At 47.0% G+C, this 26,263-nt stretch overlaps 1 protein-coding gene across 8 annotated transcripts; it reads right to left on the reverse strand.

Moving 5' to 3' along the window:
- Positions 1–303: 303 nt before the first annotated feature.
- On the reverse strand, positions 304–26,263 carry kifc3 (kinesin family member C3). 8 transcript variants are annotated; one of them, XM_062391794.1, is made up of 24 exons: positions 25,958–26,263; positions 11,652–11,772; positions 10,234–10,376; positions 9,922–9,957; positions 9,291–9,468; positions 8,851–8,915; positions 8,300–8,365; positions 7,872–8,021; positions 7,476–7,703; positions 6,899–7,072; positions 6,420–6,506; positions 5,434–5,581; positions 5,215–5,345; positions 5,021–5,132; positions 4,671–4,852; positions 4,437–4,541; positions 4,214–4,344; positions 3,511–3,634; positions 3,055–3,184; positions 2,738–2,967; positions 2,489–2,632; positions 2,273–2,402; positions 1,863–1,909; positions 304–1,237 (listed from the first exon to the last, which is right to left on the reverse strand). In XM_062391794.1, the coding sequence occupies exons 2-24, from the start codon at positions 11,731–11,733 to the stop codon at positions 1,229–1,231; spliced, it is 2,832 nt and encodes a 943-aa protein (XP_062247778.1). In that variant the 5' UTR covers positions 11,734–11,772; positions 25,958–26,263; the 3' UTR covers positions 304–1,228. The 8 variants fall into 8 exon arrangements, with proteins under 8 accessions (XP_062247778.1, XP_062247726.1, XP_062247786.1 ...); XM_062391742.1 differs by lacking the exon at positions 25,958–26,263 and adding an exon at positions 17,979–18,822; XM_062391802.1 differs by lacking the exon at positions 25,958–26,263 and adding an exon at positions 15,174–15,261.

Consider the following 26,263-nt stretch of genomic DNA (forward strand, 5'->3'; position numbering starts at 1 on the left):
TTGCATACGATGACGTTTAGGTTTTTATGATGTACTATGACAATGCAATTTCACGTCGACATTTTAATGACGTTTAACATCATACTGTGTTTTGAAAGATACTTGAAGTTTTTTGCTTTGACATACTAGTATTTTAAAAACGTTTTTATGTAAACCGTTTTGGATCTGACATTCGATTTCATACAATTGTGATTTGTTACGCAATTGTACTTTTTTGCCGTTCTACACTCTGATGCATGTCTTATGACATCACAGCTCTGGAGATGTTCCTCCAGATGTTTCCCAGTGACGAGCTGAAGCAGGTTGGTTTTGAAGAGTTTATTAAAAAGTGAATACAAAATCCAAACTGTAGAATTCTGCAGCGGAGACAAAGCAAGCAGTCGTGTTCATCTTCAGCTCAACAACACAGCAGCTCATTGCGGTTCTAAGCGGTTCCTGTTCTCTACAACTAACGGTTCTCCTGCATCACGTCACACTCAGCACACGTCTGTTGTTTCCTTCAGAGACGAGGAGACGACAGCAGGATCACACCGAGAGGAAACAGTCGAGGAAAGAAGTCTTTGATTTCAATGAGCTGAAGGAACATGACGTTTATTTTAAGCTAAAAATCATCCACAGGAAGAGAAGATCAAAACAATCATGAACACAGGTGAGGATTTGCTCGTATTGCTCACGTCCCGACGGACAGCTTCAGTGGAGTACCCTGATCGGAGGGGGGGGGGGGGGGGGGCACCTAAACAAGATTCATCTGAGATTCAAGAACTCTGAGGACAGACCTCAAATGTCACACATCCTGCATCATCCGTCAAAAAGAAAAAAGTCTAAATAAAAAAAAAAGGATTAAAGCATATCAAACATAAATATATAACCATTTTATGCAAATATTATAATCAACCACTTCTGGAATTGTGGGATAGAAAATAACCTAAATTTATAAAGTGCAATGTTACAAAGAAACAATAAAGGAAATACTGTGATTAGAAAGCATATACTGATTTCTGGAGGATGAGTAAAGAGTTGATCAGTTCAGCTTCTCGTCCGCGTGTCGCTGCCGGACGACACGGGGAATCAAACGTTTGGCCGGGTGCTCTGCTGACAGAGGCTCATGGAAACTTCCCATCAGCCTTTGCTCCTTCTCTTTCCACCAGTAGAGGGCGGTAACACATCCAACGGTGACGCGATGATAATATCCCACAGCGCCACCTCCGGGTCGCTCAGGCCGTCAGCTTCAGTCGTCCTGCAGAGAGAACCAGAGCGTCAGTCCGCTGTCACATGACACGTCACATGACACGTCACATGTCCACATGACACGTCACATGTCCACACGGGTCAGAATAAATGTGAAAACATGTTTTTTTATTCTGTGACAAAAGAAGAAAAGTATAATCGCAGCTCTAACGTCCACACGGTGTCGCTGTTGCACATCTAGACAGTGTTTTCAGATTTATCAGTGTAGACATGGTGTTAGCAATCCCACAATCCTCGGCTCATCAGCAGGACGACCAGCGAGGCCACAGAGCGGGGGGGGGGGTTCAACTGACTCACAACACCCACACTGACGTCACAACGGAAAGACAAGTCAACACACACACACACACACACACAAGAGGATGAAGATGATTGGTTCGTCAGACTCGTGACACAGACTCAGTGAACGTGTCATTTCCTTGTGACCTTACGGATTCGAACAGGCGACACAAACAGCGCGGCCCGCAGGCTCTGTGCGCCCCGGCCACGGCTCTGCAGGTTAGAGGTGGGGGGGGGGGTGGGGTTAGATGGGAGGGGAGGGGGGAGGGGGCACCATGCCATGCTGAGCGCTTCCATGCCAAGCCGTCCACCAATCAGCATACACCCCTACCTACCTGCCCACCGTCCCCCACCAATGGGCTGGCTCTGTCTACCTGTCTGTCTGGAAACCAACCAATCAGATCCCAGAGTGAGGACACAGAGGAAGAGGAGGAGAATCTGAGAACAGCTGATGTTTGTTTATTGATCATCATGGACTCAGGTTTAATTTCAGTAAAAGGGAAAGTTGTTGTTTGTTTGTTTGTTTGTCTGCAGGTACACACAACAACTACTCAACACATTTCCAGTAAGCTTGGTGGAAGAATGGAAGGTGTGTGTGTGTTTTTGTGTATGTATGTGTGTGTGTGTGTGTGTGTGTGTGTGTGTGTGTGTGTGTGTGTGTGTGTGTGTGTGTGTGTGTGTGTGTGTGTGTGTGTGTGTGTGTGTGTGTGTGTGTGTGTGTGTGTGTGTGTGTGTGTGTCTCTACCTGTGGACAGTTGGGACTGGGACCTCCTGCGGGAGGCGCTCGGGGTTCTGGAGGCGGAGGAGAGGGTGGAGCCTGCGCTGCTCGCCCGAGAGATGGGGAGAGGGAGGGGGGTGATCGGGGGGGAGTCGAGCTGAGGAGGAGAGGTCAAAGGTCAGAACATAGAAAATAGATTAGGAACCAGGTGACCTCATCAGGTGGAGTTGAGCTGGTCGTTACCTCGATGCTGTCGTGCGTGGGCGAGGACGAGGTGGACGAGGGCTCGTGTCTCCTGGAGGACGACGAGAGTTCGATGCTGCGAACGCGCTGAGCGAACTTCAGAGAGCACACCGACTCGCTAATGTTGCTAGACAACGGAGAGACCTGGACACAACACAGAGTCACTTCCTGAAGGACAACACACACACACACACACACACACACAGAGACACACACACACACAGACACACACAGTCCTTCATGTTTTACCTGCACCATCATCAGCGTCTTGCTGTCCCCGCTCAGGGAGTCCTGCAGCAGGTAGGTGAGGCGGGAGTTTCTGAACGGGACGTGGGCGTGTCTGCACCGCAGCGCGTTGATGACATCACCGAGCGCCGACAGAGACTTGTTGATGCACTGAGCCTCTCGGAGGCGACTGCCCTCCGCCCCCGACTTCCCGATCCGCTCCGAGCCCGCCAGGTCCACCAGGTTCAGTTTACCTGGACCACAACGCAGGGTGTTGAGTGATCTGCGTGTGTGTAAGTGTGTGTGTGAGTGTGTGTGAGTGTGCGTGCCTGTGTGTTTACCTTGTGTGCGGTTTCCAGTGGCGGCGTTGAACCCACACACGGTGATGATGAGCAAGGCGTGTGAGCGAGAGCTGTGCTCGTTCAGGTTGGTGCAGGCCGTCGCTCGGTTCATGTGACCCAACTCAAACACCTGAGGACACACACAGACACACACACACACACACACAGACACACACAGTAAGACAGGGATCTCTCTTCTCAGAGGTGGAACTGTCACTCACAGTAAGTCATGTGACTGATCAGAACCAATCAGGAAGTGAAAGGCGGTGTCGTTTACAAAAGTCTCAGTTTCTGTTCGTCCAGATTAAAACACAACCCGAGAGTTTTCAAACTAAAACGAGAGCGGCAGCGTCTGATCAGGTCTCTGGTTCAGAGGCCGGTGGACTGCACAGTGTGGACGCCAGGCGCAGCAGCAGTGAGACCTGGTAGTGAGGACGCTCAGGGGGACGCTCTCACCCGGTTGATGTCCTCCGGGCTCTGCACAGGGAACTCAGTCAGTCCGGGGACGTAGAGCTGTCCGCTGCCGTCAGGGTTCATCTTGATGTCCAGCTTGTCCGTGGGGTTCTCGCCCAGCAGGTCCCTGGTGGACGGAGACACGTTGATTACATGAAGACAATATTTAATCTGTTTATAACCTCACATGACGGTGTTCGTCTCCACCAACCACAGCAGCTTCAACCCTCCTGGTGGTTCTGACATCAATATCACAATGTCACCATTACTTTTGAGATATATCCATTAATAATATATAAATAAATTAATATACGAGTTCCTCCAGATGTTCTCTCCCACGGGCTGTACCCAGATGTACCCAGAACTCGTCATCGCTGTGAACATCACAGCACCCCCGTGTGGCTGTTATCTTCACTGCACCCTGTAAAAGACTTTAGGGAATCTAAAGAGTTTTGTACAGTGGCCATGTTTCAGACTCAGCTGTAATTACATCATCCTTTCTTTACAGTGACTGACAAACGAATGCTTTCCTTATAATTTCAAATAAAATGATACTTTCTATTGAATCACAGACCTGCAAATTATTGTCGACTCTTAATCTGGATTAATGACGTCAGAGTTTTTATGGTTCATCCTCAGGGGAACATGAAATATTTCGCATCGGGTCTTCAGATCTAAACTGACTGGGGATCAGCTGTTCTCTCACCGCAGCGTCTCGTTGTAGATCTCCACCATGCCCACGCTGATCTTGTAGTCCCAGTCTGGAGCTTTCTCCGTCACCTCGGAGAAGAGCAGACGCAGCGCCCGCTGGTTGATGCCGGGGTCGTTCACTACGCCCTGAAACAGACGCCGGGTTCATTCCAGAGACGAAGACAATCATCTGGTAGAAGAAACAAGAAGTGTCGTGTTAACGGTCTGAAACCTCCTACCTCCATGGTGTAGGTCTTCCCAGAGCCGGTCTGTCCGTAGGCGAAGATGCAGACGTTAAAGCCGTCGATACAGGAAGTGACCAGAGACTGCACTTCCTGAAACACCTGATGGACCAATCAGAGAGAAGACACACGTGAGACCAATCTTCACCATCCACAGATCCTGGTCACACAGAAACATGAGGAGGACCTGCTGAACGGATTCATTTCTTCACCTCCTCTGACGTCACTCACCTCAGTCTGCGTGGCCCGAGGAGGGAAAACTTTGTCCAGTTCAAAGGTCATCATCTTGCCCTTGCTGGAGAGGTAGAGGACGGCGTCGTCATCCGAGTCGAAGCTCAGCATGGTTTTGGCGTCGGCGGCGTCCTGCTCCTCCTGACTCACCGGGCGGACGCGGCAGAACACACGGATGTTACCTGAGAAACCGTGGAGAAGATTCCAGTTCCACAATTAAGACCAAAACAAAAAGTTGATTATTTCGCGATTTAAAATGATCATCAACTTATAAAAAAGCCTTTGAAGGTCTTCATCAGATTTACGTTTCACACGTTTCAGTCACCATCAACACAGGTTTATTTTCTGACCTTTGAGTCGAACCAGCTCGTTGTGACACTTCTTCCTCAGGTTCATCTCCCGCTTGTATTTACGCAGCAGATCCTGGTTAGTGCTGCTCACCTCGCTGATCACCTGACAGATCTGACACACACACCATCATGTCATCAACACCCGGAGGTCGGTCTCAGAAATGTAAACCCGAGTGGCTCTCGTCTCCACCCACCTCCTGCTTCGCCTCGGTGATGGCTTTATCCAGCATGAAGGGAAACTCCTGCACCTGCCGCTTCAGACAGTTGTAGTCGCAGGTGAGAGTCCTGAGAGCCGGCTGCAGACTGAGCAGGTTCATACGCACTCCTGACGCACAACAACACAAACACATCCGTCAGTCCAACACACACACGCACAAGCAGTGAGAGAGGCAACACACAGGAAGCAGCCTGACCTGCCAGGTTCTCGTGCACGGCCTTCATCTCGCTCTCGGCTCTGATGAAGGCCTCCTCGATCACTCGGTTCTTCTCCTCCTCCAGGTTCTGCATCTCCACCTCCAGCTGACCCTGCGCTCGCTCCATCTCCCCCTCGTACACCAGGATCTGTCGACGGAAGCAGACGCTTACACTCGATGATCAGAGACGAGCGTCAGCGGCGGGACGATGCTGACGCTCAGCTCCGTCCAGACAGAGTCACATGTTCATACAGGAACGAGCAGAGAACATCCAGATTCAAACCATAAATTAGATTTTATTCTGTAAAACACCTCTTGAATAAAATCAATAAATTAATATACAAACTTCAATTCTATACGTCCTGAAGCTGAACAGTTGATAAAAACTTACATGACAACACGAACACTAAACTACGTTCTGCTACTCAGCTAAACTCACACTACAGGACGAACTGGTCTAAACCTGAGCTGGAGTGTGAACACAGGTACGTGGGGGGTGCACTGGGAAGGGTTCATGTCACAGACTGAGAGCTCAAGGTCCCACCCATACACAACCAATCAGGAGTCAGTCCCAGCTGTCAATCATGACGTCTCAGCCCTTTTCTATAATATTTTATCAAACCAAACTCATCAGAAAAAGAAACACTTGAACACGGAGGAAGCAGGATCCATGACCTGTACTGCAGCCAGCCACCAGGGGGCGAACAGGACACGTTACCTTAGGGAGCCGTCATGTCGTCCATCTTTATTTACTGAGCTTGAAATCGAGACGTGATGTGGTCGGAGGGTCGTGACCCCTTGAGACACAGGAACCTCGACTTCTAATATTGCTCACATAAGAAATATTACTTCCTCAGTCTGAGTTTGTTTTGCTGGTTTGAAACCTGAGCTCTCGGTTATAAGGAGGTAGGGGGGGGATTTGTGAGGGGGGCTCTCGCTGTGACCTCTGAACCTAAGTTATGTCACAGAGAGGGGGCGGGGCCAACCTTAGACAACCTGCGAACCTCCTCACTGTTTCCTCCGCCGATGGCTGTGGAGAGGAGGCTGCAGAGACGGCCTCGATCGGCGAGCAGCTGCAGGACGCATGCAGAGAGGACAGGGTTAACTGTAGAGGGGGGGGGGGGGGCAGGGGGCGGGGTTCCGTTTATCTGCATCCTCCTTCATCCCATTGGTTCATTATGACCAAAACTCTGTCTTTATGCTAAGCTAGGCTAATGGTCCCCCCTCATTCTTTCAGTCATTATGCTAAGCTAGGCTAACAGTCCCCCCTCATTCTTTCAGTCATTATGCTAAGCTAGGCTAACAGTTGCCCTTGCTTCATACTAATCCAGGCTGGTTGTCTGTTTATCAAAACTCACAGGATCTACAGGAGTCACAGAAACGCTGACTCAAAGTGGCTTCATGCAGAATCCACACGTGATCCTGGATCAGTGGTTCTGGACAGGAAGTTGGAAACAGCTGTTACCTGCGTCCTGAGCTGAGCGCAGGTCCTCTGCGACTCGTGCAGCTGCGTCTCCAGCTCCCTCAGCAGCTGCCTCTGGAGAGAGAGCTGCTCCTGCAGGCCGGCGTTCTTCATCTGCATCTCAACCAGAGCCTTCTGCGAGTCGGCCGACTCCACCTCCACCGTCTGAGTCACGTACTGAAGAACATCCGAGACATCCGATTAGATAACAACACAATCAGTGAACCAGTGTTAAATCCCTGGACTGGAGTCTGTGTCCAGAAGTCTATGAGCTCCGTGTTTGGTCTCCACCAGAGAGAAGCTGCTCTATCATCCAGTCTGTAGCTCTTTGCTGAAGGTCAGAGGTCGTTTACAGGTTTTATTGAGAAATTCTCAAACCTGCAGACGTGGAATTTGTTCTTTTTGACACAGCAAGATTTTTACAGACGCCTTCCAAAGTGAAGATTTAAAAAAAACTGTTTTCCGTCTGCACATGTAAACTAGAAAGGAATTGTGAAATCACAACATACATTATCTAGATTATCAGGTAACTATGTGAACATAAGGTTTGATGTCTCCCACTGATCTGTCGTGACCTCACCTTGACCCTAGAGGGCGCTGCAGCCTGTCTGGCCGTCTCCTGCTCAGCCTCTTCCTGCCTCTGCCTCGACTCCTCCAGCTGCCGGGTGGAGTCATCCAGCTGTCGGTGGAGAGCCTCCACCCTGGAGCTCTTCTCCAGCAGCTCTCGCTCCAGCTCAGCCAGACGACGCTCCCTCTGCCGGGCCTGGTTCTCCCAGCGCGACACCTCCCTGCGCAGGGAGTCTGCGTCCTGCACGACATCCAGTTTATAAAACACCTTTCAAGAGACCCAAGGACGCTTTGCATGTGTCAGTGGAGACAAAGAGACAGCAGCGTACCTGTGTGTAGTTTGTGTACCTGTGTGTATACACACCTGGTTCTAAAGGGCAGTGTGTGTACCTGTGTGTAGTTTGTGTACCTGGCTGTGGGGGCAGTGGCTGCAGCTGCACGTCTCTGCTGCAGCGTCGAGCTTCTGAAGCTCTGAGCTCCTCCATGACTTCAGCTCCTGCTTCAGACGCTCGTTCTCCACCTCCAGCAGCTCCAGCTGCTTCTCCAGGTCTGTCGCCCCCTGTAGGCCCGGAGGACACAGCCACACAAACCAGTCTTAAATATTCCTTTTGAAAATGTTCTTTACGTTCACATCATTGTTCAAACAGAGTTTCACACATGTGTTAAGGTGGCTGTGAGGTTCCCAACAAATATAGACAGACAAGTGTGTGTGTGTGTGTGTGTGTGTGTGTGTGTGTGTGTGTGTGTGTGTGTGTGTGTGTGTGTGTGTGTGTGTGTGTGTGTGAGACTGTTATTTTTCCCAGGGCTCCTCAGGAATGCAGTCTGGCAGGGTCTCACCAGCTCTGAGCGAAGTCTCTCCACCTCCTCAGTCTGATCCAACAGCTTCTTCTCCAGCTCCTCCACCTGCAAACAAACCACAACACATCAGAATTAAATCACTCCTCTTCACACGATACAGTTTCTCATATGACTGTTTGTTTCGTTATTCAGGTTGTCACCGGTCGGTTCCCTGGTTTCAGTCAGACAAATGGAAAATCCCAACATCTCAAATGATTATTAACTTTCACCTAATTCTCCACTTTGTGTGATAGAATGAAGAAAGCAGATCAGTCTGTTCACAGTGAAACACTGAAGCACAAAGTCGCTCATCAGACAAACTGAATGAAACCTGAGGAGCAGCAGCAGGTCAGTGAACTGACACAAATAAAACTAAACTGTCAAAGTGTCAAACAGGTTCTTACGTCAGATTTAAACAAACACGACTCAGTGAGAGAATAACACTATCCTGAGGGATCCAGTGACAGTTGTCTGTTCATCACTGTAAACAGCTGATCACCGTCCAATCAGCTGCTGACTGAGTTTGATTGATGCGTTTCCTTTAGACGTACCTGTGTGCGCAGCCGAATAACGAGCTGCTCTTCTTGACGGCTGAAACAATCTGAAGGTTGTTCACCTACACAAACACACAAACACACACACAATAATTCCCATGAGGCAGACTCAAGGCATCATGTTCAAGAGGCCACAGCGACCTTCAACGACCCAAATCATTTGCCCCAAATTTGAAGAAATTCCGTCTGCGTTACAACAATGGGACGGATAGACATAAAGCCTCCAGCCACTGGGGGTCACAGGCACGGAGACAAACAGCTTTTAATCTGTGTTTGAAAAACACCTGACTATTTGAATTGAGGGTCATGAAGAACAAGTTCATTATAAAACAGCTGTTGCAGGAGGTTTGACTCATGTGAACGATTCAGACCGATTTCACAGCTGGAGTTTATAAACCATCTCCTCCTGCAGCCGTGACATCACCTCTGCTTCTCACCGTTTGGCGGCCCTGACAGACGCTCCTCCCCCGGCGCCTGGACTCCTCCCACAGTCCCGCCTCCTCCACACGACTTCTCCTGGACGCTCTGCTGCTGCAGCTGCTGGACGAGCAGGTGACGAGTGACTTCTTCAGAGCGAAGACGAGACTGAAACTCACACACTTTGTCCTGTAGAGTCTGAACACACACACACACAAACAGAGCAACATGAATGAGCCATGTCGTACAATCAGCCATGTGAAGCTGTTTCTAAGAGCAGGAAGCTTCTTCTAACCTAAAGCTCAGTGAGACTGAGGAGAAGGACGGAGACTAGAGAGCAAAAGGAAACGTGGAGGAGAAAGGAGGACGAGTCATGGCTCCAAGGAGCAGCAGCAGAGACTATGAAACACTGGAGCTGTTTTCAGACATGAACTGAAGTCTGGACGTGTTCCTGCTCTGAAGGTTCGGTCTGTGAGAACAAATGTCTGACAACACTGATCTTTCCCTACGTGTCCCTGTTGGTGTGAAGGAGTCGGGACCCGACAACCTGCTGCTGCTGCACAGGTGAAACACTAACTACACAAAATGTCACAGAAATATTCTTGAGTTCATGTCTGAAAACAGCCTAAAAAGCAGAGTGAATATTTTTACGTGGGCCGGAGTCCACCAGCAGGACCAGGTGACCTTCTGTAGCGTGGAGACATAAGAAGACAGCAGGATGAGAGGAAGCAGAACCAGTGACCAGGTGGAAAGAGACGAGGACGGAGCTGCTCTGACTCCTGATCACAGCTTTTAAATCAACACCGAGAAGTCAATCAATAAAACAGATGTTCCAGTTGTGAAGAGGTCGAGTCCCTCTGAGGTCTAAACAAATGAATCAGTGGACACAAACTGTGTGTCAGTACTGACCCCCACCCAACGACAGAGACGCCCCCTACTGGACACACCCACCCTCTGTGTTACCTGGATGAGCAGCTGCTGGCTGGGTGCGCTTGTTTCGGTCAGCTCTGCGGTCAGAGAGGGGCGCTGAGAGAAGGTGGCGTTGGGCAGAGATAGGAAGGAGTTGTCGTCTTCACCATCACTCATCAGGAAGTCCAGTGAGCTCGCTACGGAAACACAGGAGGGACAAACAGAACATGCTTTTGACAATTGTGATGACAAGAAGAACGGTCACAACAGTTTCTTTCAGGTGCTGGAGCTGCTGCTGAAAACTGAGACTCCACGAGGGGCCTCAAGTGAACCCCAAGGAAATCTGCACAGAAACGTTGATTGTGTATTTGTTGGTGAAACCAGTTCAACATGTGTTAACACAGTCCAATCATTGTGAAGTTAATCTATAATCTGATTAATGACGTTTTTCTACAGACGAAAAAACAGATTTTAACAGATTTTTCTTACATCAGAGGTCGTCCCTCCGTTTCTCCTGAAGACCACAGAAACCAGTCAGACCTGATAACAGCTGATAACGTCCACTGACACATTAACCTGCTCACACACTGTGTGTGTGTTTGCGTGTGTGTGTGTTCACACATTTTCCTAAGTGTACGGGGCCTCAAATCTTATCTTGAGAACAATCTGCACTCTGTGAGAACAATCTTGAGCATTAAACAGACTTAACACAAACACACGTGGACTGAGGAGAAACCTGCTCTGTTACAAACCAGGTCTCTGACAGATTAGAAAACAGGATTAGACACAAACACAGAAAATGCTGCGTGTTTACTTTTTACACACAACACACACACACGCACAGGGTTACTGCTGACTGACATTGTGTTGTGTTGTTGCTTGTACGTTTCCAGGCTACGTCCTGTTTGACTGAGCGTCCAAAACCAAAGACACGAAATGTGTTTCACATGTTTCCTTAACAAACGATTTCAACCAATTAAATAAATTATCAATAAAAATGGCAGATCTAATTTTCCTCAGTTCTATACTGCTTTAGTTTTTAGATTGTTACAAACTTTATTTAACACAGAAACAAAAAACGCACACACACAAACACACACTCTCTCTCTGACAATAGCTGCAGTGTTGAGCTGACCCGTCCTCTCCCGGGACGTAAACCGATCGGCTGAGAGACACAGACGGCACATGAACACATGAACACATGAACACATGAACACATGAATAAATGAAATGTGGCGTTTGAGCTCACCTCTGACAGTCTGCACTGTCACACAAACTCTGCTCCCCCGCTCTGTCTGCCTGACCAGCTCCATTCATTACAATCAGGTATGAGACACACATGCACACACACACAAACGCACACACACCCCCTATCTATCTCTCACACACAAACACACACACTCCTGTCATGACAAAAATGCAGCCATGCTGGTGTTTCTTTTCTCCTCCTCTACAGCAGACGTCAGACTCACCGTCCAATGAGATGTCTTTCTTCCAGAGCTCCTGCAGGCAGGGGGCGTGGCCGAGGTCCCAGGTCTTTCTTGTTCCGAACATGACCGACGGACAGAGCAGAGCACTGGACCGCTGGACCGGCTGCAAACACACACACACACACACACACACACACAAACACACACAAACAAACACACACACACACAGGTTCAGTGAAGCTGTCAACATCAAAGCAGCTGAATTGACTGTGATCAGTTCCTGGTCTTTCAAAATAAAAGCAGATGAATTGACTGATCAGCTCCTGGTCTTTCAAAATAAAAGCAGCTGAATTGACTGATCAGCTCCTGTTCTTTCAAAATAAAAGCAGCTGACTTGACTGTGTCAGCTCCTGTTCTTTCAAAATAAAAGCAGTTGAATTGACTGATCAGCTCCTGGTTGCAGTGAACTCAGTGATGAACAGAAAACAGTCACCGGATCACTGGGACGCTGAAGGAAACTTCCTACAAGATTCTACACGAGGTTCTGCTCTCTGATTTCTCTGAGGATTAATGGAGGTTTGTTGTAGATGACATCAGAGATGATGACATCATAAGGATGACAATGTTTGAGGCGTTTGTTTTGAAGAAGCTTAATCTCCTGATCTGATGCGAGTGATGTCACAGCCGCTGCTGCAGATCAAATACAAAACCACCTCCAGGCACCTTCACAACCCCGACTACACCCCCACTCAGTCCTGCTGCTCCTGCCCCGCATGAAAGACAGGTAAGACAGCGACACCCGTCCCAACTGACCAATCAGAGGCCAGCCTCTAAACGAACGTCCCCTCTACGCTGCTTCGTTCTTACCCGTCCTCGTCCACAGCGAGGTCTCCTCTCGCAGGGATGGACGTGGCGCTCCCTGTCCAGCCAGCTCTTGTTGATCAGAGTTCCCACCCAGCCGAGCATGCTGCCGCCCCCCCGCTCACATCCTCACGTCTCAACCGGTCCCGTTCACACACAGTCCGACTGCCCGGGTTCAGGTGGAACTGCTGAGCAGAGCTTCCTGCTCCGCCCACACACTGACCAGGAGTCAGTTAACCTACCTACAGTCTCCTCCGTGGATCAGAACCAGGATTACAACCATCTGACCTCGGACCTGCTGATGAGCGAGGCTGTAATCTGTTAATCCTCGGGGCAGATGGCCTCTTTAACCCTCGACTGACCGGACAACACAGGTGTCCTCCCGGTGATGATCAGGGGACACTGAGACGTTCATGAAGGACAGAGATCACGTTCATCACTCACTGATGAGCTCAGGCCCCAACTTGATTGGACCATAGACTGTAAATAAAGATGGACGACATGACGGGTCCCAAGAGGGAAGCCAAGGTGTCTCAGTCGCCCCCTGGTGGCTGGCTGCAGGATAGGTCATAACCCGTGACTTGTGTTTTTTTTTAGCAACATCTAGTGACTTTTATGTGTTTAATCTTTAGTGATGATGAGACTCTACAATGATTTAGTCTCACATCAGCACTTCAGGATAAGAGGGTAACACGCGCACACACATGCACGCACACACGCAAAGTGCGGATTAGATTTTCAAGGATGGACTAAGATGCTAGTGCACGTGCACACTATACTGGCACAAAAGATGAAAGTCTTATTAATGTTGACAGCTACTGTTGACACACACACACACACACACACACACACACACACACACACACACACACACACACACACACACACACACACACACACACACACACACACACACACACACACACACACACACACACACACACACACACACACACACACACACACACACACACACTGAGACGACTTTCAGCATGATGTGTGTGTGTGTGGTAGTCAGCAGTTGTGTACTTTGAGGTTCAGCTCAGTTGGTTTTTCTCCAGCTGTGAATCTTTAACACCTGTTTTTCCGACTCTCGTTTCCTGGCAGTGAAAGCAGCAGAGCCACACGCTACCGTCTGACACCTTCACAGATCTGAAAACACTGACTCTGGATCAGCTCTAATTGTCAGTGACTCAAAAAGAGCAGAATCTCTTGATGACCAGCGCAGTGATGCTCCTCAGTTCTGCCGGGCGGAGCCAGCGTGAGTCTCAACTGAACAGATCTCAGATCAGTGAGTAGAGCACTGAGCGCTGTTAGAGGCCGACTGTTGCAGTTGATTTCTGAATTGAGAAGCAGATCATGAGGCTGGAAAAGATGAACACCTCTAGATGACACAGTCATGAAAATACAATTAATGTATAGAAATAGAATTCTTTGATGCATCGATAATCGAACTATAGAATTGGGTTGTGAGATTCCACCCAAGGGACACTGGGATCGACCTGCTCCTCCTGCTGAGCCACAGCATGGTGCTGATAGGCATTTGTGTTTTACTTTATCTACTCAAGTCTTTATCTATGATGAATTGTATCATGGTGGTGAAATAAAAATCATTATTATTAAACTACAAGCTGATAAAGCACTGAAGATAATATCCAATCTACAATCACACACACACATCCACCCTCCTCCTCCTCCTCCTCCTTTAATCTAGGTCAAATCAGCTCCTGTTCTTCACCATGTGCTCACAGGCCAAACATGTCTGCGCACACACACACACAAACCCACACACACACACAGACACACTCATACAGTGTTTTTACTATGACTGAACCTCTGCCTTCATGTCTGTGAGTCTGCTGCTTCCCCTCCTCACACACGACCTGGATATCGGACATTTGAACACATCAGACTGGACAGTGATTCGTAGAACAATAATCACTAGTTTCAGTCAGTTAGGATTTAAAGTAGAACACACAGATACGCACACACACTGATGCAGCTAAAAATACCTGAGTGTAGCTCCGCCCACTTCACACCTGCAGTGAGAGGACAGAAGGAGACCCCCCCGTCTCTGCCGTCCAATCACAACCTTTCCTTTGTCCTGCAGCTGCACATGTCAATGTACCGGCTCAGACGTGAACACTCAAGTTTTCTTCATTATTCTATGAAAATAAATAAACAATAAAGCAGCTTCACGGAGCTGAAGGTCAAAAAACACAAAATATACACAATTGTGACAAAGAAGAAGAAAATCTGAAGATTTATTGTCGAGTCACTGATTCTGTCTGAAATACGACTGAAACGATGAATTAGCTGTAAAATATCTGCAGATAATTTCAGCTCTAAACACGATCCAGGGATTCTTCTGGTGGGAGATGACCTGAGCACTGGGATAACTTCACTGAGAGGAGAGCCTCTGCGTCTGGAGGAAATCGTTTCAGCGTCTGAGATCGAGACATGTGTTGAAATTCACTGAGCAGAAATAAAAACCCACAGGAGACGTTCAAACGCAGGAAAATCCAAGTGAGGGAAAACGCAGCTGTGAGCCGCGGCCGTCCGACCACAGACACACAACACTGTGCATCAGGTTACAACCAGACGTCTGTCTCACCCCCCCACCGCTCCGTCTCTACTCAACATGTCCTCTCATCCTCCCTGTCCTCCGTCCTCCATCTTTCTCTCCGACCGCCCGGCTCTTACCTCCCTCCCTTTGGCCTCCACATCATCGCTGCATCTTCCTCCTCCTCCTCCTCCTCCTCCTCGCCACTGCAGCTTCACACCGACCGACACACAACAGCAGGATCAGTGTCAGCGCCACCCGCCGACCCCCTCAACACACACACACACACACACACACACACACACACACACACAGAGACACAGACACACACAGCTTCCTCCCTCTGTTTCCCTAGCAACAACACAGCAGCATCACACCTCCTCAGGCCCCGCCTCCTCCTCCTCCTCCCTCCCTCCTAAATATTTCAGCCTCAACTGAAGCGCGATGAGCTGCTCCTCCCCCCGCCTGAAATATTCAACAGCCCACCGTGTGTTTGTGTGTGTCAGTATGTGTGTGTGTGTGTGTGTGTGTCTGTGTGTAGACTACAACGGGGCTGTAACAGTGATGATATAAAATCAGCTCAGTTAAATGTTTTAATGATTTGTTATGATCCCGTTTTAATTTTGGGTTGTAAATGTAATCTCTTGCTTTTGTGTGTCAGTCATCAGGGCAGCTACAGAGGCTTCAGTTGAATTTATGACTTTAAGACGTGCAGATGATTCACAGATTAATAAATCTTCAGTCAGGTCAAGTTTTGTGGTGTCGTCCCAAACAGACAGAGACAAATCCAATTGAATCTACACAATCTAATACTTTGAGACTTTCTAATCACCCGTGTTCACGCTGTCTTGTAGCGTTCTGTGTTTAATCATTAAAGTAAAATAATTTTAATGCTGTCATATTAAATTCCAATTACTAAATAATACTAAAAACTAAATCAGATATTTAAAAAAAAAAATTTATATTACACTACCCTCAATTTCCATCTAGAGAATGAACTAGTCCACGATGATGACGTCTTTAGTTTCTTTTGTTTAAACAATAAAACACGAGACAGAACTACAGTGTTGTTACGTCTCCACCATCCAATCATGACAGTTTACATCCACATCTGTACAGATTCAAAAACAAGTGTCGGAAATGCTTTGGAGGAATTTTATCAAATGGTGTCACATGTCATTTTTCATAATAAGTGCCTGAAGTTTTCAGTTATGGCCCAAAACCTGTTTGGTGAGGTCACAGTGACTTTGTGTTTTGAACTTTGACGCCACATCTGTGAAGAAGTTCATCACCGCACAACTGAGACGTTGTTTCCAGGACAACATGAAGGTCTACATATAACACAACATTTATAATATTATTATCATCTTTGATATAATTTATTATGACCCAATTTGTAGATTTCAATGAAAGGGTCTCGATTACAGTTTAATGAGATTATGAGGACGCAGAACATGACAGTGAACTTCGTCCTGTCAGAGCGACCACAGCTCAGCAGGCAGATTATCGTCATCATCAGAAGATGAATCTGTGGTTACATAACCGACCCAGGACAGCGTCCACGCGTAGCCAGTCAGAGGCCCGCAGGATTCAGACAGTAATGACTTTACATCCTGTGATCTGAGGCTGATGTCAGGAAACATCACGTAGCATCACCAGGAGCTGCTGAGGGAGCTCGGACCTTCAGAAGAAAACTGGTCGATAAACTCTTCACACGTCTGTGTCTGCAATGAACTGATGTTAGAGCCTGAAGTGAAGAGCTGAGGAGTTTGTCTCAGCTCTTCAGGATCCTGATTTCGGGAAGTCAGCTTCACAGTCTGACTCTGACCTCCTGCTTCATGTTGGGAGGAACCGCGACACCGTCCAGAATGCTCAGACCCGCCCACGCCATCGACCACAGAGCCTCATCACACTCATCAGCTTCATCAGCTTCATCAAGAACCTTTTCAAATCTGAAAGTTTGAACCAAGCTTTGAGTTTGATCTGTTAGTTTTGGTTTCACGTTGTAATTTAGGTTCTAAAGAACTTTGTCGGACATACTTGCTTCCTGTCGTCATCAGCTACGTGGGTGGAGTCTACGTATACTTGACTCTGATTGGTTTGTAGACGGTGTGTTGTCAGTAAGGGGGGGGGGGGGTAGCAGTCTTTCAGTTTGAATAGAGAATTAATCATTTGGTGGCCACTGTAATATCATTATGGTATTTCTATCAGCATGAACACTTACTCTACAGTACTACAGTTCTCTACAGTAATACAGTACTACAGAACTCCACAGTACTACAATTCTCTACAGTAATACAGTACTCCACAGTAATACAGTACTCCACAGTAATACAGTACTGCAGTACTCCTCAGTACTACACAGCGCTACAGTGCTCCACAGTAATACAGTACCACAGTATTCCACAGTACTACAGTTCTCTACAGTAATACAGTACTCTACAGTAATACAGTACTGCAATACTCCACAGTACTACAGTACTCCACAGTAATACAGTACTACAGTACTCCACAGTAATACAGTACCGCAGTATTCCACAGTACTACAGTTCTCTACAATGCTAAAGTACTCCACAATAGTTCAAATGCTCCAAATAAACATCCTCATGGTTTAATCATTATATCTTCTTCTATTGTTGAGTGTGTCTCATCTTTCTGTGATTGGTTCAAAAGTCCAAACTAATCAACTGAGTGTTTCCAACAAAACCAGGTTCCGTTTGATCCAGACCCAGATCTCCTCTTCTGGTCTGAGGAACCCTTCACACCCGACGTTTCGGTTCAGACTGAACTGCAGAGTCTGAAGCCCTGAAACAAACAATGTGCTCTAAAAGGCTCTGGTATCTGAACATGACTCCAGATCACTGGAGTTTCCACTAACAAGTTCTTACTTCAGTGATTTACTCTTCTCTCTTTCCCTCCTGTCATTTGTAACCTTGTCTCCTCACCTGAACTTGTGTCCTGTTGACAGGGACGTTACACATGCCTCCTCCTCTCTTCCTCTTCCCTTCAGCTCTGCAGCACCTCTGTCCTCTGTTATCCACCTTCTTCATGGCATCGTCTCCTCGACCCGTAGTCCTGGGCACTCGGCAGAGCTCAGCATCTTCCCCATCCTGCATAGAACCTATCTGCTCAGCAGCCGCTGAGGTCCTGTCGGGCTCCACAGCCTTGTTAAGGCTCTTGAGGAGGCTGTGGAGGGTCAGAACCGCCAGAGTGCACAGGACGTACATGCCCCTGTCCCTCGGGTCCAGTTCGCCGGCTGCTCAGCTCAGACTCAGAGTTTTTGGCTTCATCCTGACAAAGTCCAGATGAGCAGCTCCAGACATCTCCTGAAGAACTCTGTGTCCAAACGAGTCCTCCCGGCTGAACAGAGCTCATCAGCTCCGTTTTAATCTGCCGTTGTGTTTGTATAATCCTCTCACTCTCTCCGTCTCACCTGTTTCACCTCTACCCTGGAACCCGCCCTCTAACGGTGGACGTCACACTTCCAGAGAACTGATAAGGTCCTCCGCACCCTGTCCCCTCCTCTCCGCTGCCGCAGTCACGTCCTCAGTGACTCTCAGGTAACCTGAACCTGAAGGAGGCAGCTTCAGTGTCTCAGTGAAACTCGACACAATCCACAAAGAGTCTGAACTCCTTCTACTCGACTCTGAAGCTGCGGCATCAGGAACTTTCAATCCCCTGATTTAATAGATTATCAAAAATCAACGTCAACCAGACCCAACAGATCTGACTTTCAAACACAATCTTCTCTTCAAGTAAAACTGCTCACACGCCTTCCAAAGACAAACAAGTTGTGATGAAAATGTAAAGATGCAGAACAACGTCAGAATCCAGAGATTAGTTTCTGTAAAGATAAAGTGACCAAATAAAAAAAAAGGAATTAAATCTGCATTTTTGTTCCACCGTTTTAAAGTTTTTATCCAGACTTAGAAGAAAAGTAAAAATCCAGATCCTCCGTTCACTTCTCCTCCATGTTTGTTTCACCACAGAGATCCTGCAGAGTTCTGTCCTCACTCCGTTTGGTTCGTTAGTTCGTTAGAAAGCCGTTAGCGAGTCGTGAGCTGTGTCTGAGTCCTGATTGGACGAGCATCAGGTCCAGATCAGTCCGAGCATCGAGCTGTAAAAAACGGTCGGACTCCGTTATCCTGTGACAGTGGAGCGGATTAAAGCTGCGACAGGTCAAATCTTCACCTCCATCACACTGAGTGACTGATGGAGAGAGAGAGAGAGAGAGCAAACCCTCTGTGTGCACCTCTCTCTCCCACCCGTCCCTCCCTCCCTGTCCCGGGACCATCTGTTGTTGCTGCAGGATAAAACTCAGACGGCCGCGGCCTCACGATGATGATGATGATGATGATGTAACAGCAGGTCCCCAGCTCTGTACATGAAGCTTCTCACATTTACTTCAATAACATTTTATTTCATTAACTTCATGATTAATAACTAAATTCTATTTTATTTATTTATTTTCAGTTTGATCATTATTTTACACCCTAAAAAATACTGCACCACATCATTTTACCTTCAGTGTAATGGATTATGTAAATATTTAATATCTTAATATCTTCTGCAGTATACATTTGCCTCTAGTGTCCATGAAGGTATATTTTCTTCCTGTGATGTCATTTCATATCTCTAAAATTGCACAACATAAGCTTAAAGGTGATGTGTGTCAATATACCGTGACAAATTATAAAAATACTGAATAGTAATGTGTCAAAGATATTGATCCACAATGTTTCTAAATATAGAAACATGAACTCCTGTACCACGACTCTCAACACATGTTGAGTCACACATAATTTGGTATGTGTCGATTGAACAACAATCGACACCAGTGAGTGACGATGAACAGGATGTTGCCGATTAGCTTGAGCTGAAACTGATCATTATGACAGCTCAGGGTCTCCAGAGGTCCAGACTGTAAAAAGGCTTTTTAGAGTTCCTTTTAGGATTTTCAAAGACATGTTGGTTTCTCCTTGTTCCTTGTTCTCCTGCTCACAGTTGTCCTTGTTGCTCAGTGTCCTGGAAACCTTGATGACCTTGTCCTTCATATGTGACGGAGCAAGGGATGCTGGGAGCTGACAGTCCGAATCCCAGCCTGTGAATCGTGAGTGGCTGCAGTGGGATCAGGACCTCACTGTATATAGAGGCGACCCGTCCCTGAAAACCGACTGTAAACAGAGCAGAGACTGTTTCTGGAACAATAGAGGACGTGTCCAGTCCATTGACCACGTCCAGCGTCCTAATGAGGGAGGACGGGTCCCAGCAGGGAACTCTCATTTCTACCAACAGGACAGAGCTCGGTGGTCACATGACCGAGACTTCAAACACTCACATGAGGTCACAGCTCTGAACATCGTCTCTGTGGCGTTTAGAAAGATCCAGAAGAACCGAAAGTTTAGAGACACTTGTTGGGGAGTTTTTGATGCAGTTCGTTGAACAGTGAAAAAGTTTTTCACTTTTGTCCCAGAATGTGTGTTTTGTGTATTTAATGTTGGTTTCATGAGGGGATTGTTGAGCTTTGGCAGATCTGAGGTCTGTGTGTGACATTCTAGTTTGTTTCCATCTCTGTCTGTGAGAGTGACGGAGCTACAATAAGCTGATATTCACCAGGAAGTCATATAAAGAAATCAAAGGCCTTATCTAGAATAAATTCCATCTGTGTAATATCCAATCAGAAAGATTGAATTAAACAAACAGAGACTCAGTGGCGACACCCCCTGCTCAAACTGTTTGATTCAACAGAAGCACAGATTTATCTTAATCCATTTAAATATGCAAAACAAAACGTTTATATTTTTCGTTGTCCACATGTCACAACACGAATTCAAGGACTCAAACTCTATCACAGGAAGAAAGTCTGTCAACATGGATACGAGTGGTGACCTGCCAACTCCATCAAACAGTAACTAATAAAGATTTAAAACGTGTTCCAGAGAACGTGAACAGTTTGATCAGATGAGACTCTGACATTAAATCTCTTTTAATTGAGGGCACAAACAAACAGCACAGAGGTGATGTGAAGGTCACTTGGCCTGAGGGGTGTGTGTGTGTCTGTGTGTATGTGTATGTGTGGTGGGGGCTCAGGTGTGTTAGTGGCTTAAGAAGCTCAGACTCTCCCTGATTAAAGCAGATTAGTGAAAACATCTTCCTCTCTTTATTTAAGTGGTTTTATACAAATGTTCAGAGTCTCAACTCAGCGTCCAGGTTTCTAAAGACAACAATGACCATCGCTTAACGGTTGATTTTTACAAACAGCTGCTTTGGTTTACTTGTAAAGAGGAGATATATATATTGATCGTCTTAATATTCAGTCTGATTTCTTTAATCTAATCAGTCATTGTCTTTGTTTTTGCAGCTGCATGGAAACAGAGGACAGAGAGAGAAACGGTCTTCGTTCAGCAGTTTACAGATTCCCAAAATGCACTGCACACGCCCAGTTCAGATCCTATTTTAGGAGCAAATTACAGAGAGAGAGGCCGAGTGGAAACACACACAAACATGCAGTAGGGTTGTGACGTGACTTCAGTCATCTAAAGAGAGAAAGTAAAAGAGGAGAAGAAAACGGCTGACGGAGAAGGAAACAATTCAGCTGAGGAGGAGGCTGCGTCCCTCTCTCCCTCCCTCCCCTCTCTCTCCCTCCCTCAGCATAAAGACTGGAAGCAGAGGGAAAATGTTAGCCTCCTTACAGTTAAAAACAACTGTGAGACTGTCCTGTGTAGAGCAATGGGCACCAGATGTGAGGCAGATGTGTTGCGAGCAGGAAGCTGTAAAACACGTCTGAGGATCCAGATGTGAAACTGTTGTGATGCCGTGACGACCTCATGTTTACTGCTGCTTCAAACTCAGCATCACAAACAGAAATACCACCTCATCACTTCCTCTAGTCTCCTCAGATTTAAATAAGAAGCCTCATTAATTTCACTGAGGTATTTCAAATATATTTCTAGTTTTAATGATTCAATAATAGATTAGAAAATACTGAAAATTCCAAACATCAGAGTATATTAAGCTGTATTAAACTTAAATTAAATTGTTTATTTATGAATATAAAAAGAAACATGTTAAATGTATATATCTGTCTTTTGTCATAAATTGTTTGTTTTAACAAAAATTTACCGAGAAAATCGGTAATGTGATTAATCATGATTAATCCATAGAAACCTGTGATTCATTTGATTAAAAATGTTAATCATTTCACAGCCCTAGTAAAAACATATCTTTAAATATGATCTATTAATTTATGACAAAACAGAGCCGCATCCAGCCCTGTGGCATGATGGGAGATCTGACTCCACAGTTCCATCTGCTGGACTCTTGTTGATCAGTCAGAGAATCGGGTATTAATCACACACACATAACAGAGACGGTCCACACACTCTCACACTCTCACACTCTCACACTCTCACACTCTCACACTCTCACACTCTCACACTCTCACACTCTCACACCCTCACACCCTCACACCCTCACACCCTCACACCCTCACACCCTCACACCCTCACACCCTCACACCCTCACACTCTCACACTCTCACACTCTCACACTCTCAACATGTGACACATCGCATGTGAAAAGACGTTAAATTCCGTTACCACACCCACATTTGGCTCAAAGTCAAGTGACTCAAGTTCATACATCCAGTTCAACCCTGACAACAGTTCAGTCTACTACACACAGACACACAAGCTCTCACTAGTATCTACACACCTCATAATAAATACAGCAGCCGGTGTGTTTTCAGTCTGGTCTCAGATGTGATTGATTAACGTTTCTCACATCATGTCACAGCTCATCCTCCGAGTCTGAAGATCGACTCACTTAATTCAATTTACTCATTTCTCAGGCTGAACCTCGTGCTGCTGCATTTTATCATGAGATTCAATCCAGTGTCGGACTCTGAACGTACCAACTTACAAACCACAACAAGTCCTGATGAAGAAGAAGTAGTGGAGCAGGTCCCAGTACAACAAGAAGTAGTAAAGGAAGAGGTAGTAGTGGAGCAAAAACAAGTACAACAAGAAGTAGTAAAGGAAGAAGAAGAAGTAGTGGAGCAAAACCAAGTACAACAAGAAGTAGTAAAGGACGAAGAAGAAGTAGAAATAGTCAAAGAAAGTAGTCAAAGTAATTGAAGAGAAAGTAGTAGAAGTAGTTGAAAGCTGAGTCTCAATTGAGAGGCTGCATCCTTGAGAGGCTGCATGTGACTTGACTTTGCATCATTTCGGTTCAGCTTTCTTGGTTTCCCCCGCTGACAAAGATGGTAGTCGAGGAACAAGTACTAGTCAAAGAACAAGTGGTAGAAGTAGATAGAAAACGTCTCCAAACCTGCCCGTTAAAACAAACATGAGTTGCTTCACAATCACTGTTCAGACCTGAAACATTCAGTAAACACTGAGTTAATATTTAACAAGGGGCTGAACGTGAGGGGCTGAACCTGAGAGGACCACCGTGAGGAGCTGGACCTGAGAGGACCACCGTGAGGAGCTGGACCTGAGAGGACCACCGTGAGGAGCTGGACCTGAGAGGACCACCGTGAGGAGCTGGAGCTGCCTCTCTGTGTTTATCCTCTCACCACGTCAGAAGCTTCTGATCACAACACTAGTGAACTCATTAAGGTTGAAGTGATTGAAAACTGCAGAGACATCCTCGCCTGGATGTTCCCCCCATGTTCCCCACACGTTCCCCCCATGTTCCCCCCATGTTCCTGTTGGTGAGAACCAGTCTGTGACCAGTCAGACGGACCTTGTGATGTCCATCGTCTGACATGTGATGCTTGTTACGCTTCTGTCAGAGCTAATCTAGTAATGTGTGTGGGAAGCTTTGAGCTGAGGTACGGCAAGCGAAGAGGACATTTCTCACTTCAAGTTTTGTTTAAAAACAAAAACTAAAAAGTTGCATTTAAGTGAGTACACAATCCTGGACATGATGGCTGCTTCCACACAAACATCTGATCTCCAGTCCTCACAACTAAGAGACCAGAGATCCTGCCGACAAAACAACGGTCTTGTATTTATAGACAATCTTGTGTGGAGCAGTGACTCCACCCTGCAGACCGCCGCCTCCTCAACCCAACACACTGATGTTACTGTCATCACTACTGCACACACACACACACACACACACACACACACACACACACACACACACAGAGACAGCACGAACAGGAAACCAGGGAGTGCGTCTGGTTCACAAATGTTCTCGCGAGGACGAAACCCATGAATCCTGCCGAGCTGCTTGTCCCTCAAAGATAATTCTGGGTTTCAGTTCAGGATCAGGATCAGGATCAGGATTCTGGTTCTGAAGTTAGATCAGTGGCTCTGCAGCCGGGTCCGGTTGTGCCCCCCCCCCCCTCGTTTCAGCTCGACCTACATTTCATTTTCCATCAATGTCAGTCACGTTGTGTAACTCCTGTCGGTCATGATGCTCAAACTCTAATGTTGTCTTTTACAATTAAATCATATAATCATGTTTACAATATCTGTGGACTGTTAATGAAGATGGACAGATGACAGCCGTATCATCTGGATCACGTGTGAATGTGATATAAATGCTAGCTCCCGTGCTTCTTTAATCACGACTTTATTGGCTAGCGTCACTGTTGTCGTATGAAATGTTGAACTCTGCTAAACTTCTTCACTGAATTTCAAAATAACTGTTTCTTCAGTGAGTGCCACGTTTTCCAAGTTTGAACAAATTTGACGTGACAAACAATAAGTTTCAATAAACTAAAGAAACATGAGTAACTTACTCTCCTGATAGATCAAGGGGTCAAACTTGTGATCGCCCCCTGCTGGGCAAGGAGACAAACTACTGCAGACGGTACATTTTGAATTAGTACAAATGAACATTTAAATTTTAAATGAAAAAGGACAGTTAAGCAGATTTGATCTGTTGTGTCTGTTTGTCACTGTTTGTAAAAGACAAAATATTTCAAATATTTGTGCGTGTGTTTGTGTGTTTGTGTGTGTGTCCATCTGTGTGTGTGTGGACCAGGTGAGGGCAGAGGCTCTTTTGTTAGACTGAAAACCGCTGAGAGAAGAGAAGAGCTTTGGAAGCGATGGAAGCTGCTGGATGGTTGAATGAAAAGAGATGGAGGGACAGTGGGGACACAGAGAGAGAGAGAGAGAGAGAGAGAGAGAGAGAGAGAGAGAGAGAGAGAGAGAGTGAGACAGGACAGTGAAGGAGAGAAAGAGAGAGAGGGGGGGGAGTGAGACAGGACAGTCAGGGACAGTTTGGGAGAGAGAGAGAGAGGGACAGTGAGAGAATTTGAGACAGTGAGTGGGACAGTTTCAGAGTGAGACAGTTAAAGAGAGAGAGGGACAGTGGAGAAAGAGTGAGGGAGACACATGATTAAAGTGACAGAGAGAGAGAGTGGGACAGTGTGGACAGATTGAGTGAGTGAGAGAGAGACAGAGCGAGAGTGAGACAGTGAGAGATAGTTACAGAGTGAGACAGTACAAGAGAGAGAGACAATAAAGGAGTGAGAGAGACACTTGATTAAAGTGACAGTTTGAGGGACAGTGGGGACAGAGAGAGGGGGACATTGGGGACAGAGAGAGAGGGACAGTGGGAGAGGGACAGTGGGGACAGTGGGGACAGAGAGAGGGGGACATTGGGGACAGAGAGAGGGGGAGATTGGGGACAGAGAGAGAGGGACAGTGGGGACATAGAGGGAGAGGGACAGTGGGGACAGAGAGAGGGGGACAGTGGGGACATAGAGGGAGAGGGACAGTGGGGACAGAGAGAGAGGGACAGTGGGGACATAGAGGGAGAGGGACAGTGGGGACAGTCAAACACACATAACACGCTCTCGGTGTGTGTTCAAAACAGCGGACAAACGGGGACCTTGTCCTCTTGGCGGGACACCGTGTCTCTGTAGACCACCACCAGCGGACAGGAGACAAACCGAACGTGTCCTCACCTCCTGGTCCCAGACAGCGGCTCCTCTCCTCCTCTGCTCCTGCTCGCCCTCGTCGGTTCCCCGCAGTAAATCCCTCTCTCTCCGGTTCAGCGTCCGTTCAAACACGACGGTTGACGCGGGTAAGTTACCGGGTGACTTACCGGGTTAGCTCCCGGGTTAGTTCCCCAGTGTGTTACCGGGTTAGTTCCCGGGTTAGTTCCCGTGTTAGTTCCCGGGTTAGTCACCGGGACTCGCTGGCTCGCTCCTATAAAAGTCAATAGGACTGCGGGCTGACCGTGCTGCGTTCACGGACAGTGGGACATGTGA

This window comes from Platichthys flesus, chromosome 1 (assembly GCF_949316205.1).
Source record: "Platichthys flesus chromosome 1, fPlaFle2.1, whole genome shotgun sequence".
Taxonomy (NCBI): domain Eukaryota; kingdom Metazoa; phylum Chordata; class Actinopteri; order Pleuronectiformes; family Pleuronectidae; genus Platichthys; species Platichthys flesus.

Coding starts and splice junctions, on each gene's coding strand:
- kifc3 (XM_062391742.1), bottom strand. CDS start 18,260: ATGTACGTCCTGTGCACTCTGGCGGTTCTGACCCTCCACAGCCTCCTC. Junction 7,073..7,475: donor CAGCGCCCTCTAGGGTCAAG/GTGAGGTCACGA, acceptor GATGTTCTTCAG/TACGTGACTCAGACGGTGGA. Junction 4,542..4,670: donor CTCGGGCCACGCAGACTGAG/GTGAGTGACGTC, acceptor TTGGTCCATCAG/GTGTTTCAGGAAGTGCAGTC.